The sequence below is a fragment of the Eleginops maclovinus genome, chromosome 6 (assembly GCF_036324505.1).
Source record: "Eleginops maclovinus isolate JMC-PN-2008 ecotype Puerto Natales chromosome 6, JC_Emac_rtc_rv5, whole genome shotgun sequence".
NCBI classification, from domain to species: Eukaryota; Metazoa; Chordata; class Actinopteri; order Perciformes; family Eleginopidae; genus Eleginops; species Eleginops maclovinus.
In genome coordinates this window covers 929,424-945,782 of record NC_086354.1, presented here as the reverse complement: position 1 = coordinate 945,782, position 16,359 = coordinate 929,424, and the positions used below count along the sequence as shown (strand labels likewise).

The 16,359-nt window shown below is 42.6% G+C and overlaps 1 protein-coding gene across 1 annotated transcript in view; it reads right to left on the bottom strand.

Moving 5' to 3' along the window:
* bpnt2 (3'(2'), 5'-bisphosphate nucleotidase 2) overlaps positions 1-11,026 on the bottom strand; it is a 33,424-nt gene extending 22,398 nt beyond the window's left edge. Inside the window, exons 1-3 of the mRNA XM_063885110.1 lie at positions 10,476-11,026; positions 9,106-9,178; positions 4,110-4,256 (exon numbers count right to left, since the gene is read on the bottom strand). Of these exons, the coding sequence (XP_063741180.1) occupies positions 4,110-4,256; positions 9,106-9,178; positions 10,476-10,594 (339 nt within the window). The 5' untranslated portion in view covers positions 10,595-11,026. The remainder of the gene's footprint in view (positions 1-4,109; positions 4,257-9,105; positions 9,179-10,475) is intronic.
* Between the last annotated feature and the right edge of the window lie 5,333 nt (positions 11,027-16,359).

The following is a 16,359-nucleotide window of genomic DNA, read 5'->3' as shown; positions in this document are numbered from 1 at the left end:
TGCCGCAAACTGCGAGGAAGATTGGAAGATCAGAAGATAGCAGATCTGCCGGCTGACAGACTCACACCTGAACCTCCGTTCACCACTGTTGGAATGGATGTTTTTGGGCCATGGTCGGTCATGACACGACGCACAAGAGGAGGGGCTGCGGACAGCAGAACGCTAGGCTTTACTCTTTACATGCATGGCTACCAGAGCAGTGCCTATTGAACTGATTGAATCCATGTCAACAGACAGTTTTATCAATGCCTTAAGAAGATTCTCTCTGTTCTTGGTCCAGCAAAACTACTGCGCTCTGATAGGACTAACTTCATCTGAGCTTCAAAAGAGTTAAGGATTAACACAGACGACACATTAATCAGGAAGTACCTCCAGGAGAAAGGATGCTCTTGGGTTTTCAACCCCCTTCATGCCTCCCACATGGGCGGTTCCTGGGAGCGGCTCATCGGAGCATCCAGGCGCATTCTGGATGCAATGCTGCAGACGGGACCAGTACGTCTTACACATGAGGTTCTGAGCACTCTCATGGCAGAGGTAATCATCCATCAAAACCATCATCACTCGGGCTAACCGAAAGCCATGGCTGACAGGGGATGTCCATCGGCTGCTGAGGGCCAGAGACACTGCCTTCAGAGCCAGGGATGAAACTTGCCGGAGAACAGCGAGAGCCAATCTGTCCCGTGGCATCAGGAAAGCAAAACGGGATTACACACAGAAGATAACCTCCCATTTTGCAGACAGCAGAGACACACGGAGCCTGTGGCAGGGCATTCAGATCATCACGGACTACAAGCCCGCGCCACAGAGCTGCGACAGCAACACCTCTCTGCTCAACAACCTAAATAGCTTCTTTGCACGCTTTGAAGCACAAAACAACACACGCCCACAGAAGACTCCACCCCCCCCACCAAAAAAGGAGTATTTGTGGAGAGATTAACAATTAAGCTGACTTTGACTTTGTGTCTGTATCTACTGACCCAGATATGCCTGCCATTCTAACCCCCACAATGCTCCTTACTCAGAAAATGAGTGCAGTTTCAGCCCCTCCTGGAAACTTCGAAACAGCTCAGTTGCTCGGAAAGCAATGGAAGCAAGTTCATTGCCTGGCTGACACGTTTTGGAAGAGATGGAAAGGAGAGTATCTGTCTACTCTGCAGAGCCGCAGGAAGAGGAAACAACAAGCCGAACATCAAAGAAGGAAACGTCGTCCTTCTCAAAGATAGTCAAGCCCATAGGAACGAATGGCCAATAGAATTGGTTGTTAAGACCTTTCCAAGCAGTAATAAGAGGGTCCGCAAAGTATATAGTATGTTTTTTAGACATATTGTGTTTTTTTAAAGTTTCGATACGAAACGTTGTTGACCCGCTTACGAATGCACTATTACCGGCCATATTCTGACTGCACACCTGACAGTAAACGCAGTGCATTGCGTTCCGTCCTTTGTCATACCTCAGCCAGGGAAATTGTTTTAGCCAGTCCTGTCTGAAAGAATATATTTTGGGCTTTTTAATTTGAGTCTCGGGGTCAGGCTCGGTTGTCTCCTCTGGTTCCAAGTCTGATGCTACCGCCGAAGGACCGGGGCTGGGCATCTGACCAGGGACCGACGGCTCCGTGTCTTGGCTGGATGGACTTTCAGTAGTGGAGATGGAAAGGATGACAGTAGTAGGTCTGGTTGTAGGCTTAGTTTTCTTAATAAAAAAAACGTTCAATGTTTCTACCTCTTTTTATTTTCTCTTGTTCTGTTGGGTTTATTTTCTTTTTCGGTTCCGGTTAGGCTACTCTGGTGCTCAGGTCGCTTGCAATTTTTAAAACACACACCACTTAGAGCAGTGACAGGACCACAGTCAATCAGAGGCAAAGACCCACCCGAGCTCTGTCTCGTATTGGTTTAGACCACGATATGATCCTACGTTGAGTGTGAGTTTGGTCACAGAGAGATCATGAACTTGGGAAAGAAAATTAGGTTTCTACCCGGGCAGCGTCAGGTGCACCAGTGCAACCTAGAAAACTTATTAGTCGTACTTTCAAAAATGTTGGTCACATGTGTGACCAAATTGGTCTCACTCTGGAGCCCGGCATACTGTGCCACTGCCCTCCCCCCCCCTGGGCAGATCAGGCCACAACCTCGTCTTCCTTGTTCCAAAATATGTCCCCCTTGTTCAGAGGCAGCCTGTATCCACTAGGACAGTTAGGAAGTGGACCCCTGAGGCCAATGAGGCTCTACAGGACTGCTTCGAGACCATGGACTGGGATGTGCTTTGTGTGCCACATGGAGAGGACATCAACAGCATGACCGACTGCATCACTGATTACATCAACTTCTGTGAGCAAATAACATTACCAGCTAAAACTGTTCACTCCTTTCCAAACAATAAACCCTGTATTACAAGTGACCTGAAACAGCTTTTAAACAAGAAGAAGGAAGATTTCAAGTCTGGGGTCAAACAACTGCTGAGGAGCATCCAGCACGACCTGAGGGACGAGCTGAGGCTGAGCAAGGATTCCTACAGGAAGAAGCTGGAGGTCAAGCTCCAGCAGAACAATAGCAAGGATGTGTGGACTGGAATGAAGGCCATCACGGGGTTTAAGGGGAGAGGCAGGTTGATGACCAGCACCTTGGAGAGGGCTAACGAGCTGACCACCTTCTTCAATAGGTTCATCTCAGTGTTTTGTTATGAGTATGAAAATGTCCTTTTGTCCAAACTGTCAGATTTGAACATCTCTCCACTAACACTCAATTGGATTGAATCATACCTCACTGGTAGGCGTCAGCATGTTATTGCCAATAATCAACTCTCTAGGCTTAAGCACCGGAGTACCACAACATTCAATACTTGGTCCACTTCTTTTTTCCCTGTACATAAATGACCTTCCATCTGTCTGTCCTGATGTGGGAACACAGCGCTGATGACACCATGATATATGTGCAAGCCAACACAAAGCAGAAGGCTGCTGCTAAACTGACCTCGGCTTTAGTGCAGATCAGTAGCTGGTTAAACCGCTCCTGCCTTCAGCTTAATGTAAATAAAACAGTAGGAATGTTTTTCGCAAAAAGAAAATGTAACATTGTGTAAAATATAAGCATTTCAGGTGAAAATATTGATATTGTGCCGCAGGTTAAATACCTGGGAATCATAATTGACTCAAATCTAACATTCAAAACACAAATAAATAAATTGAGCCAAAGAATTAAGTTCAGCCTGGCAGCCAATTGTTCAGCCAATTTAAAATACATTAGAAACACAATGACTTCTAATTCTGCCAAATTATACATGAATACTCCCAAGCTGGGGGCAAACTAACAGCTCCACACTGAAGCCACTAGCAACCCTGTCCAAGCAAACACTGAAAGTACTTGACCAGAAACCCAACAGGTCCCATCACTCAACAAACATAACATCCTGAGTTGGGAAGATTTAATAAAATACAGGAACATCATGCTGGTGTACAAGATCGTGCACAATACAGCCCCTCCACCTCTGACCTCATTGATAACTCAATGTAATAACACAAGACTGACCACTAGAAGCTCCACCCGTGGCAACCTATCAGTCCCATTTAGGAAGAGCACTTTCGGGCAGTCATCATTGTCGGTCACAGCTACACAAAACTGGAACTCCCTACCCACTCAAATCAAAGACATACATACATTCAGCACCTTTACAGCTCACTTAAAAACATGGCTCACTGACAACTACACCTGCACACACTAGTCTGTTCTGGATAGGGCGTGTGTGTTACATGTTGTGTTCATGGATGTTGACCCTTGTGTCTGTTATATGATTGTGATGTGCTATATGTGACATGTATGTAGTAACGTGTGTTGCTTGCATTTTATGGTTCTCTTTTATCCTTTCGCCTCTATCAACTTGTCTTTCGTCCTTTCTTTTTAACTAACACTGTTGATGATTGTGATTTTAGGGTGTCTATTACCATCTGGCCGGGGAAAACAGCTGGAAATTAGCCATGTCGGCTAAAGCTACCCTATTTACTGTTTTTTGTGACAGTTAATTAATGGGGACTGTCCACAACATTATAAACTAATAAACTAAACAGTGGAGAAGTGAGCACTAAAGGAGTAAAATAAGAGACAGGGACGTGTGCTCACCGTGACTTCGGGGAAGGTGTTGCTTATAAGGTTAAACATCTTCCTATGAGACTGCAGGTCGCCTGTAGTCAGGAGCTCATTGGCTCCCTCCTTCGTCTTGCCCTTTGACTTCTCATTCAAGCTGTTTTCATCACGCACCTTCTTCACCTGGGGAGGAAAGAACACACGCTAACACACTGGACCAACTGAAACGTTGACTTTGATTAAATGTATTATGTCAACAGATTAGAATCAACTATGTTAGGTTAGTTGAAAGCAAAAATGTTAAGTTGTTTTATTAAAACTTAAGCGTATTGCTTTCTTTTTTATTGTTTCAAAAGAGACATTGTCATGGCATCCATATAGGTGGCACAAATGGGTATACAAATCATGACAAAATAAACATGCAACAGAGGGAAAATGGCCCATTTTTCAGAAACAGGAGTTAGAAAAAAAAAAGAAGTAAAATAAAAGTGTCTTGTGCCAGCAATATAGACTGTCAACGTCATTGCAGTTCAAATTGGTCCATGGTTTGTTTCTCTCCACTTTTAAGAGTTATGCATGACAGCAAACACAAAACAACTATACAATGGGGCCAAAAAGTATTTAGTCAGCCACCAATTGTGCAAGTTCTCCCATTTAAAAAGATGAGAGAGGCCTGTAATTTTTATCATAGGTATACCTCAACTATGAGAGACAGAATGGGGGAAACAATCCAGAAAATCACATTGTAGGATCTTTAAAGAATTTTTTTTCAAATTATTGTGGAAAATAAGTATTTGGTCAATAACAAAAGTTCATCTCAATACTTTGTTATATACCCTTTGTTGGCAATGACAGAGGTCAAACGTTTTCTGTAAGTCTTCACAAGGTTTTCACACACTGCTGCTGGTATTTTGGCCCATTCCTCCATGCAGATCTCCTCTAAAGCAGTGATGTTTTGGGGCTGTCGCTGGGCAACACGGACTTTCAACTCCCTCCAAAGATTTTCTATGGGGTTGAGATCTGGAGACTGGCTAGGCCACTCCAGGACCTTGAAATACTTCTTACGAAGCCACTCCTTCGTTGCCCTGGCGGTGTGTTTGGGATCATTGTCATGCTGAAAGACCCAGCCACGCTTCATCTTCAGTGCCCTTGCTGATGGAAGGAGGTTTTCACTCAAAATCTCACGATACATGGCCCCATTCATTCTTTCCTTTACACGGATCAGTCGTCCTGGTCCCTTTGCAGAAAAACAGCCCCAAAGCATGATGTTTCCACCCCCATGCTTCACAGTAGGTATGGTGTTCTTTGGATGCAACTCTGCATTCTTTCTCCTCCAAACACGACGAGTTGAGTTTTTACCAAAAAGTTCTATTTTGGTTTCATCTGACCATATGACATTCTCCCAATCCTCTTCTGGATCATCCAAATGCCCTCTAGCAAACTTCAGACGGGCCTGGACATGTACTGGCTTAAGCAGGGGGACACGTCTGGAACTGCAGGATTTAAGTCCCTGGCGGCGTAGTGTGTGCTGATGGTAGCCTCTGTTACTTTGGTCCCAGCTCTCTGCAGGTCATTCACTAGGTCACCCCGTGTGGTTCTGGGATTTTTGCTCACCGTTCTTGTGATCATTTTGACCCCGCGGGGTGAGATCTTGCGTGGAGCCCCAGATCGAGGGAGATTAGCAGTGGTCTTGTATGTCTTCCATTTTCTAATAATTGCTCCCACAGTTGATTTCTTCACACCAAGCTGCTTACCTATTGCAGATTCAGTTTTCCCAGCCTGGTGCAGGTCTACAATTTTGTCTCTGGTCTCCTTTGACAGCTCTTTGGTCTTGGCCATAGTGGAGTTTGGAGTATGACTGTTTGAGGTTGTGGACAGGTGTCTTTTATACTGATAACGAGTTCAAAAAGGTGCCATTAATACAGGTAACGAGTGGAGGACAGAGGAGCCTCTTAAAGAAGAAGTTACAGGTCTGTGAGAGCCAGAAATCTTGCTTGTTTGTAGGTGACCAAATACTTATTTTACCGAGGAATTTACAATTAATTCATTAAAAATCCTACAATGTGATTTCTGGATTTTTTTTATCCTTCTGTCTCTCTCCTATGATAAAAATTACAGGCCTCTCTCATCTTTTTAAATGGGAGAACTTGCACAATTGGTGGCTGACTAAATACTTTTTTGCCCCACTGTATCTATTAACCCAATGTCTTTCATTAAATCATTAAACTTCTTACTTACTGTTTTAGTATTGTGGGTGTGACTTTATACATCTGGCTTTGGCTGCAGATGTATGTTCAAATCCCCTCCACATATTAGGACTCCTTCAGCATGACTAACTATAATGTCAAAAATCTTTTGGAAAAAATAAATGCTACTTCCTGGGGGGGCATATACGTTTAGCAAGGTGATTTCTGTCCCGTCTACTTTCCCCCTAACCAGGATATATCTGCCCTCCTTATCCTTCTGTTCATATGTTTGTTCAAAAGCAATCTTACTAGAAATGAAAATAGCAACTCCCCTCTTATGATTAGATTTGTATGCAGAGAAAAATATTTTCTTGAAACCCATCCTTCTTAGTTTTTCATGTTCTCTGTCATCTAAATGTGTTTCTTGTAAATACTATGTGTGCTTTGTCCTTTTTCATTTTGGAAAGTAACTTGCTACGTTTAATTGGATTACGTATACCATTGACATTGAAGGAAAGTATCTTTAGCTCCTCAGGTGTCATTTGTTTTTAGCAAAATATTTGGTAGCCAAGAAAAATCTGGTCTCTCTCACTCTCTGGTAGAACACAGTAAAAACACAGAACTAGCCGAACAGTGGCTTCCAAAGTAAAGGTATCTGCAAAATTACCCTTTACCTGGCCAGAGTGAACCCCTGGCTTTGGAGGGAAAGTCTCTCTAAACGCTTGATAGAGTAAGTCCCTCCATAGCAACCTAGTCCATATTATCATGTCCATCAAAAAACTTTCAGCCTCTGACATATTATTAACCATTGTTATTTTTTTTAAGAAAACTGAGGGGAAAAAGGAGTGTGTGTGTGTGTGTGTGTGTGTGTGTGTGTCTCCGAATTGTATTATGTCTTATGAATTTCTCTGGGTTGAATGAGTTACCTTTTGTGTGGGCTTTAATTTGGGTTATTTTCATTTGTATTTTAATGTGGAGATGTTCTTCTGTAAACCTGGAGCTTCTTTCTGATGTCGTCTCCCCCGGACGCCGCTCCCTCTCGTCCTGCTCCCCCCTCTCCTGCCGTGTGCCATGCCCGTTGATTCATCTGCCCGGCTGGATCCTCTGGTGGCTGCACAACCTTGAAAGGGAAGCCTCGGCCCCTGATGTCCTTCGTAGCCTCGCTGATTGTGTGGTAAAGCCGTGTCCCATCTTCATAGAAGACCCGTAGTCTGGCCGGATAGGGAGTCTGGAAACGGATCCTCTTCTTCTTTAACAGTTGTTTCACATCACTGTATTCTTTCCACTTGCCCAGTACCGTGGCCGGGTAGTCGTGGTGAAAATAGATTCTCTTGTCTTTTAGGAAAATCTCCTTCTTTTCCCAGGCTTTACCTAGCAAGTCTGTTTTTGTTTTATACCAGTGGAATTTGACAATGATCGACCTGGGCTTGCTCGTGTCAGTGGGCTTTGGCGCGAGCGCTCTGTGAGCTCTCTCAATGTGGAGCTCTGTGGCCGCTGGAATGTCAAGTTTTTCTCTGAGAAAAGTCTCCACAGAAGTTATCACCGAACTCCCCTCCTCATTTTCAGGCACATTGTGTATTCTGATATTTTCGCTTCTCGACCTTCCTTCCTGGTCAACTAGCTTTTCTTCGTGTTGGCTCTGAATTTTTAGCATGTTTCTCACCACTTGCTCCACTGATTGCAGCCTGGTTTCCACCTCTTCAATGCGGTCTTCTGCTTCCCCGATTCTCTGGTTTGTCTTGTTAAGCTCGTCTTTAATATCGCCCAGCTGGCGGCTGTTCTCTTTTCGGAAAGCTAAAATCTCTCCAGAATCATCTCCATGTTCACTGTCGCTTTCTCGTTAACTTTCTGCTGTCCGCCATCTTTCCCGTTAGCGGTAGATTCTGCATCCCGCGATTCTTCCTCCATTTCGTGGATTTCTGCTGAGTTTTCCTTACTCTTTTCCCTCGTTTCCATCGTTGTCTTGCTATTGCACTGTTTTAGTTTAAAACGGGTTTTATTCACTCATTAGCAGGACGTTGTTCAGAGGAGATTGTGTTCTAGGCTGCCATCTCGGACGGTGGTGGAACCGGAAACAAGCGTATAGCTTTTGAACTTACCTAACACAGTTATTGGTTGAGATGACTGCATGTGAAACTTCAGCCTGAGTGAACTGTATCAATAAGGAGCTGCCACTACTGTGCAATAAGACTTATTAATGGCATATTTATGTTTATATATTGGACATAGTTGTTAATGCACAACAAGGGGTGTAATAGTCTGTGATATTATATGTGTGGGGGTCTACCAGGGGCCATGATGGTTATATATTCCGACCGCTGCAGGAAGGAGGAACCTGCGGTATCTTTCCATGGCTGCCTTCTTAGTTTAACAATTTGAACACAGGAACAAGAATCTGTAAGTAACTCTGTGCAATATATAATTTAACGGCTGCTATCTAGCTTCTACCACAGCTACATGTTACAGTTATTTATTTTATAAATACTGTGATCTTTTGTATATTGTAATATTTTTTATCATGAATGTGTACTTTATTTTTTATTTTAAATATTATGTGCATTCCCTTTATCTAGCAGTATTTATTTTTTGTCTCTATCTAAACTTTAGCTGTAACAAAGTAAAGTCTGTTTTTCAGCAGGAAGTAGATAGTCCTCCCTCTCTGCAGTCCAGATGTCCTTGGGCAAGATACTTAACCCAAATTCAAAAGTCAAAACTCTAATCAACAAATGAAACAGGCTCAGAGAACCATTAGCAAGTTATTCAGAATGAATAACGATTTTGGTTAAATATTTATTCTATGGAAGCGATTTAACTTTTGTTGAGCTGTGAAAATAAACCGTTTTTACCTCTGTGCCGCCGAGCACTGCAGCCTCCACTGAAATAGCCAGCAGGTCCCTCAGGTCCACCGTCCTCCGCTGTCTGCAGACACCAGGGGACAGAACATGTGAGGTTAGAAACAGCACTAACTAAACTTTCAACAAACCTGAAGAAATGTTGTCTTACACTGATGGAAGGTGAATGACTTGTGTGACATTGTACCATGTGACATGGTATTTTTAAATGAAGCCTATATTTTGTGCTAATTCACTAGCTTGTAAAAACAAACATCGCCATGTCAGCCACTGACAAAGTGTCTGCCCTTAAACTACTGAGACACATACAGTATCACGGTGCTGCATTCAGGTCAGCAGAGTTCAAAATGTAGGCTACTTTGTAGTGCAGAATCTCACTATTATTCATTAGATTTCTCGTTTAGCCTGTACATGATCATAAAATAGTAACATTTCTTTCACAGTTTCTAAAGGTCGGAGGTCATATCTGTAAATGTCTTGTTTTGTCCATCCAGATATTCACTTATATATAAATATCTAATATATTTTATATAAAAGCATTTTTGGAGCTAATTCATCCCATAATTCTGAGAAGGAAGAAGGGGTGCAGGTGCAGTTGTGTTTTAGTTTTTGTGATGTAGGATAGAAACAAAGATGAACAAGAAAATCTGATTGACTGAAAACAACTTTTTGTATTAAACATTGTATCAATCAATCAAAATAGTGAAACATACTAAGGTTCAAGACTAACCCGAGTGAGCAGCTTCTTATCATATGACACTGACATGTAGTTACAGCTCATACACTAATCAATAGTCCAGAATATTCTCACCTTCCAACCAGCTGTTCATAAACACTAAGAAGATGACTGCGGAAATATGCAGTGGTGGAAAGTACATTTACTCAAGTATTTGACTACATATTTGTATTTCACTTAGTTATTTTCATTTAATGCTATTTTATACTTCTACTTTACTACATTTCAGACGCAAATATCGTACTTTTGACTGTTCATACAGAAACATATGACATGCTGATATGGTATAATGTACTGTACTGCTCATACACACAGTATTTCTAGTATCTCAACCAGTTCCACATTGTGCATAATGTATACTTTTATGTTTTGTACTTTGAGTATATTTTGAAGGTAATACTTGTGTACTTTCACTTAAGTAACAACCAGATGAAAACTAGCCCCTATGGCTAAATCTGGGAAATGTACATGATGACTTAAGTGCTCGTGTTAATTATTTTCATGGTCCATTCTTAAATAAATAAATACAACATTTGGAATCAGGATTTGCTCTTGATATGGAGTATTTTAAGACCATAGTAAAGGATCCGAGTACTCCTACCACCACTGGAAATGTGATGAGACTCACCTGAAAGCAGCGATGTGGTTGGAGATGACCCCCGCATACAGATGGTAGATGACCCCGACTCCCAGCAGGCAGAACAGCCCCAAACCAAGGGGTGACAGCCGGATTCCCATTGGAGACATTGCCAAGGAAAATAACCTACAAGTTGGTTTTCAGCTAAATAAATAAAAAACAAAGACGGGGGCAGGGGCCTGGCTAAATAATAGACTCGAGATAACGCTTTAAACTAGCTGACGTGGCTGTCATACAGCTGGTCACGGACCGCTTCACCTGGCAGATTAATACCGACGTGTGAGAAGCGGGTCACTGTCAAAGAACAGACGGGCTATTCCGGATGAGTTGGCTGGTCGTTCAGCATTGTCCGACGTGTCACTGACGAAACTGTACCGAATAACCAGCTGTCCCCTCTGTTTGTCGCGACATTCCGTTAGTTGGACAGCTTCCCTTTACTCTTGCAGTTAACTTGAAGCGAGCCAGGGGTTCAGTGGTGTCGAAGGCAGAGCGGAACAATCACGCCTCTGTTCAGACATTTTCCTCTCCAGCGTTACGTGCGTGACGTCACAGCGGAGAGGTCAATTGCGCACTTCTCTTCCGGGTTATCCCTGGTCTCGTCATCAATTTCAGTACTTTTTTTTCTCTCAACCAAAAATGTATGTTTAACTAAGACCAACATAATCGATATGATGGTGATGTAGATTGTCCTTTCTAATGTAACTGTCCGTTATGTAATTTATATTTTTATTTTTAAATTATTTGCATTTCAAGAAATTATTTGATTACAAAGCAAACATATATAACAAAATAAACAGTATATACATACAATAACTATATCAATCCACAAATCAAGAAAAAGGAAAGAAAAAGAGAAAGAAAACATAAATTGACAATATTCTTTAAAAGGTATAGCTTACACATAACGGATACAACATTAATAATCATACCTACATTCATTCTCCCCTCTTACCACCTGGTCATCATAAAAGTTGTGTGTTCATTTTAAATACTGTATATACAATTTAGAAAATGGAAAAGAGCTTTAATTTAATTTTAGATTAAATTAGGTAATCAGTAGTTTTTTAGAAAAAGTATTTCCTGAAATAGTTCATGTGTGCCTGTTTACATGACACTTAAGTCGTTTAAATGTATTTGTCAAGTATTTGCAATTGTATATCTGCATCATTATAGGACTAATAGGGTATATGTCGTTAAGCCAAAGCGATAATGAATTGTGAATTACTAAATAAACGTGTCCCACATGCACCCTCTGATGCTATACACACCAGAGATTCAATTCAAGATTCAATGGTTTTATGATCATATGCACAGTAGCCAGGGGCGGATCTAGCCATTTTGGGGCCCTAGGCAAAATATAGACATGGGGCCCTCATTCTTGAAACACACATCAACCAAATAACCATTCCAATACCCTTGCTTTAAATTGAGATTAAAGAATCGCAATAAACCAATAGTGCACTGTCACTAACAATGGTCTTAACTCTCCACAGTAAAATCAGTTTCAGATTGCTCCAGCATTTGCCAAAATTATATGTTTATTATTCCCGAGAGACAGGCAAAGCAGTGGTTGAGTGTGTGAGTGAATGGGTGGGTGAGTGAGTGAAAAACAATGGGAGAGAGAGAGAGAGTTTAGGTTTGCAGGTAGTTAAGTCATCTTCAAATGTCCATTTTCCATGTTGCCTTCACCATTTCATGTGAGTGAGTGAGTGAGTGGCAAAACAGTGTGTGTGTGTGTGTGTGTGTGTGTGTGTGTGTGTGTGTGTGTGTGTGTGTGTGAGAGAGAGAGTGAGAGAGAGAGAGAGAATGTGAGTGAGTGAATGTGTGTGTGTGTGTGTGTGTGTGTGTGTGTGTGTGTGTGTGTGTGTGTGTGTGTGTGTGTGTGTGTGTGTGTGTGTAAAGGAGTGTGTGAGCGAGACAGAAAGCATTTGTAAAGTCCTACTGTTGTCGTCTTCTCAAAAGTCTTCATATCATAGAAAAGTGGTGAGCAGCTGTATGGAACCCAACCTGAAAAACAGACAAACACAGCATTAGAACAAAAACACTCACTACACTGTGTTTCATTTGGCAAGGATCCTTATACAACAGGAATGTACTTTGTCAAATCAAATACCTTGTTCAGCCAGGGCTCACTGATAGAAGGTGATGTTGTTCATCTGTCTTTTCCCCTGTTGTCTTCTCACTACGACAAAAATCAACACCAGGTCAATCATGGAGCATTATAAATAATTGTGAATATATATAAATAAATGTTTTTTAATCATTACATTCTCTTTGTCCCTCTCTTCCTTTTCTCTGTCTGTATCCCTGTTACTCTTCATCTGTGTCCCTGTTTTGCCTGTTCTCCTTTGCGCCTGTCTCACTCATCTCTTCTTCATGTGCTTTTCCTGCCCTTTATCAGGTCTCATTCTCTCCTTTGTGCCTGTCTTAGTCTCTTCTTCGTGTTCTTGTCCTTGCCAAGTTTCTCTTGTTTTTGATCTTTTAACTTTTTGAACTTTCTGAACTTTCTTTTCAACAGTCTCATCCTCTCTCATTTCAGGTTGAATCATCTGACATCAGCTGTGTATAGCTGAGAGGCCTTGTATACATTCTACAGTCTGACCCTGCGAGCTTTGGCTTCTGCAAATCTTGTGATCACTGAGTCCATGTCCAGTGTTTTTGTGATTTCATGTTCAATAGAGATAACAGCCAGGGCAGACAGGCGGTCTTGAGACATGGTGGACCTCAGGTAAGTCTTGAGTCGTTTTAGTGATGAGAAACTTCTTTCCCCTGATGCCACAGTCACAGGGAGACTGAGCAGCAGTCTCAGAGCTATACTCAAATTTGGGTAAATGTCAAGGATGTTTTCCCTGTACACATAATCCAGCATCTGGAAAGGTGAAGAGACGTGTGGGGGGAATGCTCTGACTGCATTAATTATTTCCTGCTTTAGGTCCTCTGCATCAACATCATTCGTTTTCTTCTCGAGCCTGTGGCAACATTCATCTAATTCCTTTCCCTGCATGACATTTTGCATCTGGTCAGTGGAGTAGAGAAAGCCGTATAGCTCAAAAACACCCTCCATGTGTGAAAATCTCTCCCTGACTGTGACCAGGGTTGTGTCCACCATATGCAGGAAAAACTCTCTTCTGAAATGCTCTTCTGCAGTACACACTGTCTCCTCTCTCCCCTCATACTCAAACTGCCTTTTCTTCTTTCTCTGGCGCATCTCTGGCCAGGCCATCTCCAAATCAATCTTCTCTGCTATCTCCCTGGCATCTATTTTAGCAGAGTTGAATCCATCCTCTCGATAATCTTTCAGAAATCCTATCACTGCAAGGACCTCTCTCCTCATGACCTCCACTGACACCTTGGGGCTCTGCAATAGCTTGCTGACTTTGTTTATGTGAAATAGGACATTGTACCATACAACTGTACTCACCAGAAAAGGCCATTTCTTCATCTCTTTGTGAATGCTGTTGGCATTGGAGGCACATTCAGAGTCCTGCTTCCCCTCAGCATACTCCCTCAGAGCGGTTAGGGCATCCAAAATTTCAGGCAGCTGGTATCGGACAGCTTTCACGGACTCCACCCTACTCCCATCTTGTTGCACTGAGTGATTTAATGGTAAAATCCGTCACGTGTTTTTGAAGGATTGTCCAGCGGTGAACTGAAGCACTGAAAATAGCATACAGTCGCTGTAACAGTCCAAAAAAACTTAAAGCTGTCACAGAAGACTTGGCAGCATCACCAACCACCAGATTCAATGTGTGGCTGGCACATGGGACACAGAGTGCTTTGTTGTTAAGCTCCAGGATTCTGCTCTGGACCCCCTGTTTCTTCCCCTGCATGTTACTGCCGTTGTCGTAGGATTGCCCACGACAATCAGCAAGATCCAAATTTAGTGTCTGCAGGTGTCCCAAAAACAATTTGAGTAGGCCTTTCCCAGTTGTGTCCTCTGCCACGAGAAAGCCAACAAAGTGCTCATGAATAGACACTCCTTCGCCAGGCTTACAGTCCACAATCCTCAGCACCACGGACAGCTGCTCATCATGGCTGACATCTGGGGTGCAGTCCATGATGACACTGAAGTATTTGGATTTCTTCACCCTCTCCACTATTGTTTTCGTCACGCAGCTTCCGATCAAGCAAATCAATTCATTTTGAATCACTTTACTGAAGTAACTCTCAGAGACTGCTTTCTCAGCTACCCTCTTCACGTGGCCCCTCAGTACAGGGTCAAACTGAGCCATCAGTTGAACTTGGCCTAAGAAATTGCCATTGCCGTGCTCATACAGCTTCTCTGAATGGCCTCGAAAAGCTAAGTTGCGCTCGGCCAGATGTGTAATAATGGCAATCAGTCGTTTCAGAATCTCTCTCCATTTGTTAACTTCATTTACAAACAGCTCTTGGTTCACATTATCTATGGCTTTACCTGTTTGAAGCCGTTGATGAAGTGTTCGCCAAGCAGCCATATTATCAAGATGATCGGCAGACCTCGCGTGATCTTTTAAGAAGGCTGCTAAATTTTTCCAATCGTTTGTGCCATCGGAGCTGAACCGCTGCTTGTTGCAATTGCCAAACAGCCGACAACAGAAGCAAACAGCGCGGTCTTTCATCATGCTGTACACGAGCCAGGACCTCTGGATTTTTTCGCCATTCTTCATGTTCATGTTGTAGTACGTGTTTGTGAATCGTCTGCCCTGAGTGTTCTAGGGGAAATCTCCTCGTATCTGCACTGGTCCTTTCTGTACTATTGAACAACGCTCTCTGTCTGTTAACTTTTCTGGCCAATGTGCAGGGTCGTCGCCTATTATTAAATTATCTCCACTGCTGGTGGTAAATGGCCTAGCACTACTCACCACTAAATCACCTTCGTCTTCATCATCCAGAGTCACCTGTTCCTCTGCTTCGGCTTCTATAGCCACCTCTTCTCCTTCGGCACCCATAGCCACCTCTCCTTCCACTTCAACATGTTCCTCATCAATACCTGTTGAGCATGTAGAACTAGCAAGTTCAGGAGCTACTACAGCGGATGCTGTAGCAGCAGGAGATGTAAAAAAGCCAAAGGACGTTAATTTTGGCAGTGTATCTGCAATTCTTTTGCTCTCTTTCTTTTAGAATAACCACTTTCGTAGCTCCGCTTCATTTTTACCGAGTCGCATACAGTTTACTTCCCGCTGCTTTGGTTTGAAGGCACGTCATTATTGCTACGTCATCATATTATGGACTAGTCAATGCACAGTAATGGGGGGTATGTGTGCTTGGACAATTATTATTTAGACATTAATTCGGTATTATGCTGATATTTCTTGTTTTTTTATTAGAAATGTGTTTTGTTTTTTTACTTCACTTAAGTAACAAATTAACATTCGTTTTTTGTGTCTTTACTGTGACTGGGATGGTCAGATTTGGGGGCCCCTATTTGGTTGAGGCCCTAGGCAATTGCCGAGGTTTGCCTAATGGAAGAACCGCCACTGACAGTAGCTACAGTGTAGTTTTGGCAATGAAAATCTTAGCTATTGATAATATAAAAAGAAAACACCGAACTCCACCAAAAGCATATTCTCTTCTTGATGTTATGACTGCAAGGTAAACAGGATAAGTCAACCACTAAACTAACAATCTGTGTGTGGCTCTATGACGTGGCTCTAATCCTCCTGATCTGGTTCCACCTGTGTGGAAACTTCATGATCTTCCACTTGATCTCATCCTTCCTGGAAAAGCAACCGAGGAGCTGCTTTCTTTAAGCAATTCCAGATGGGGGAATGACCCTGGGTCATTATGTTGTCTGTTTGGGAGTTCTGCTTGTTTTCTCTCCTCTTCTGTGTCTGTTGGTGGTGCCCGTCAATTGATTGGCTGTGTGCGGCGCACGATTGGTCCACCTGAGGAGGCG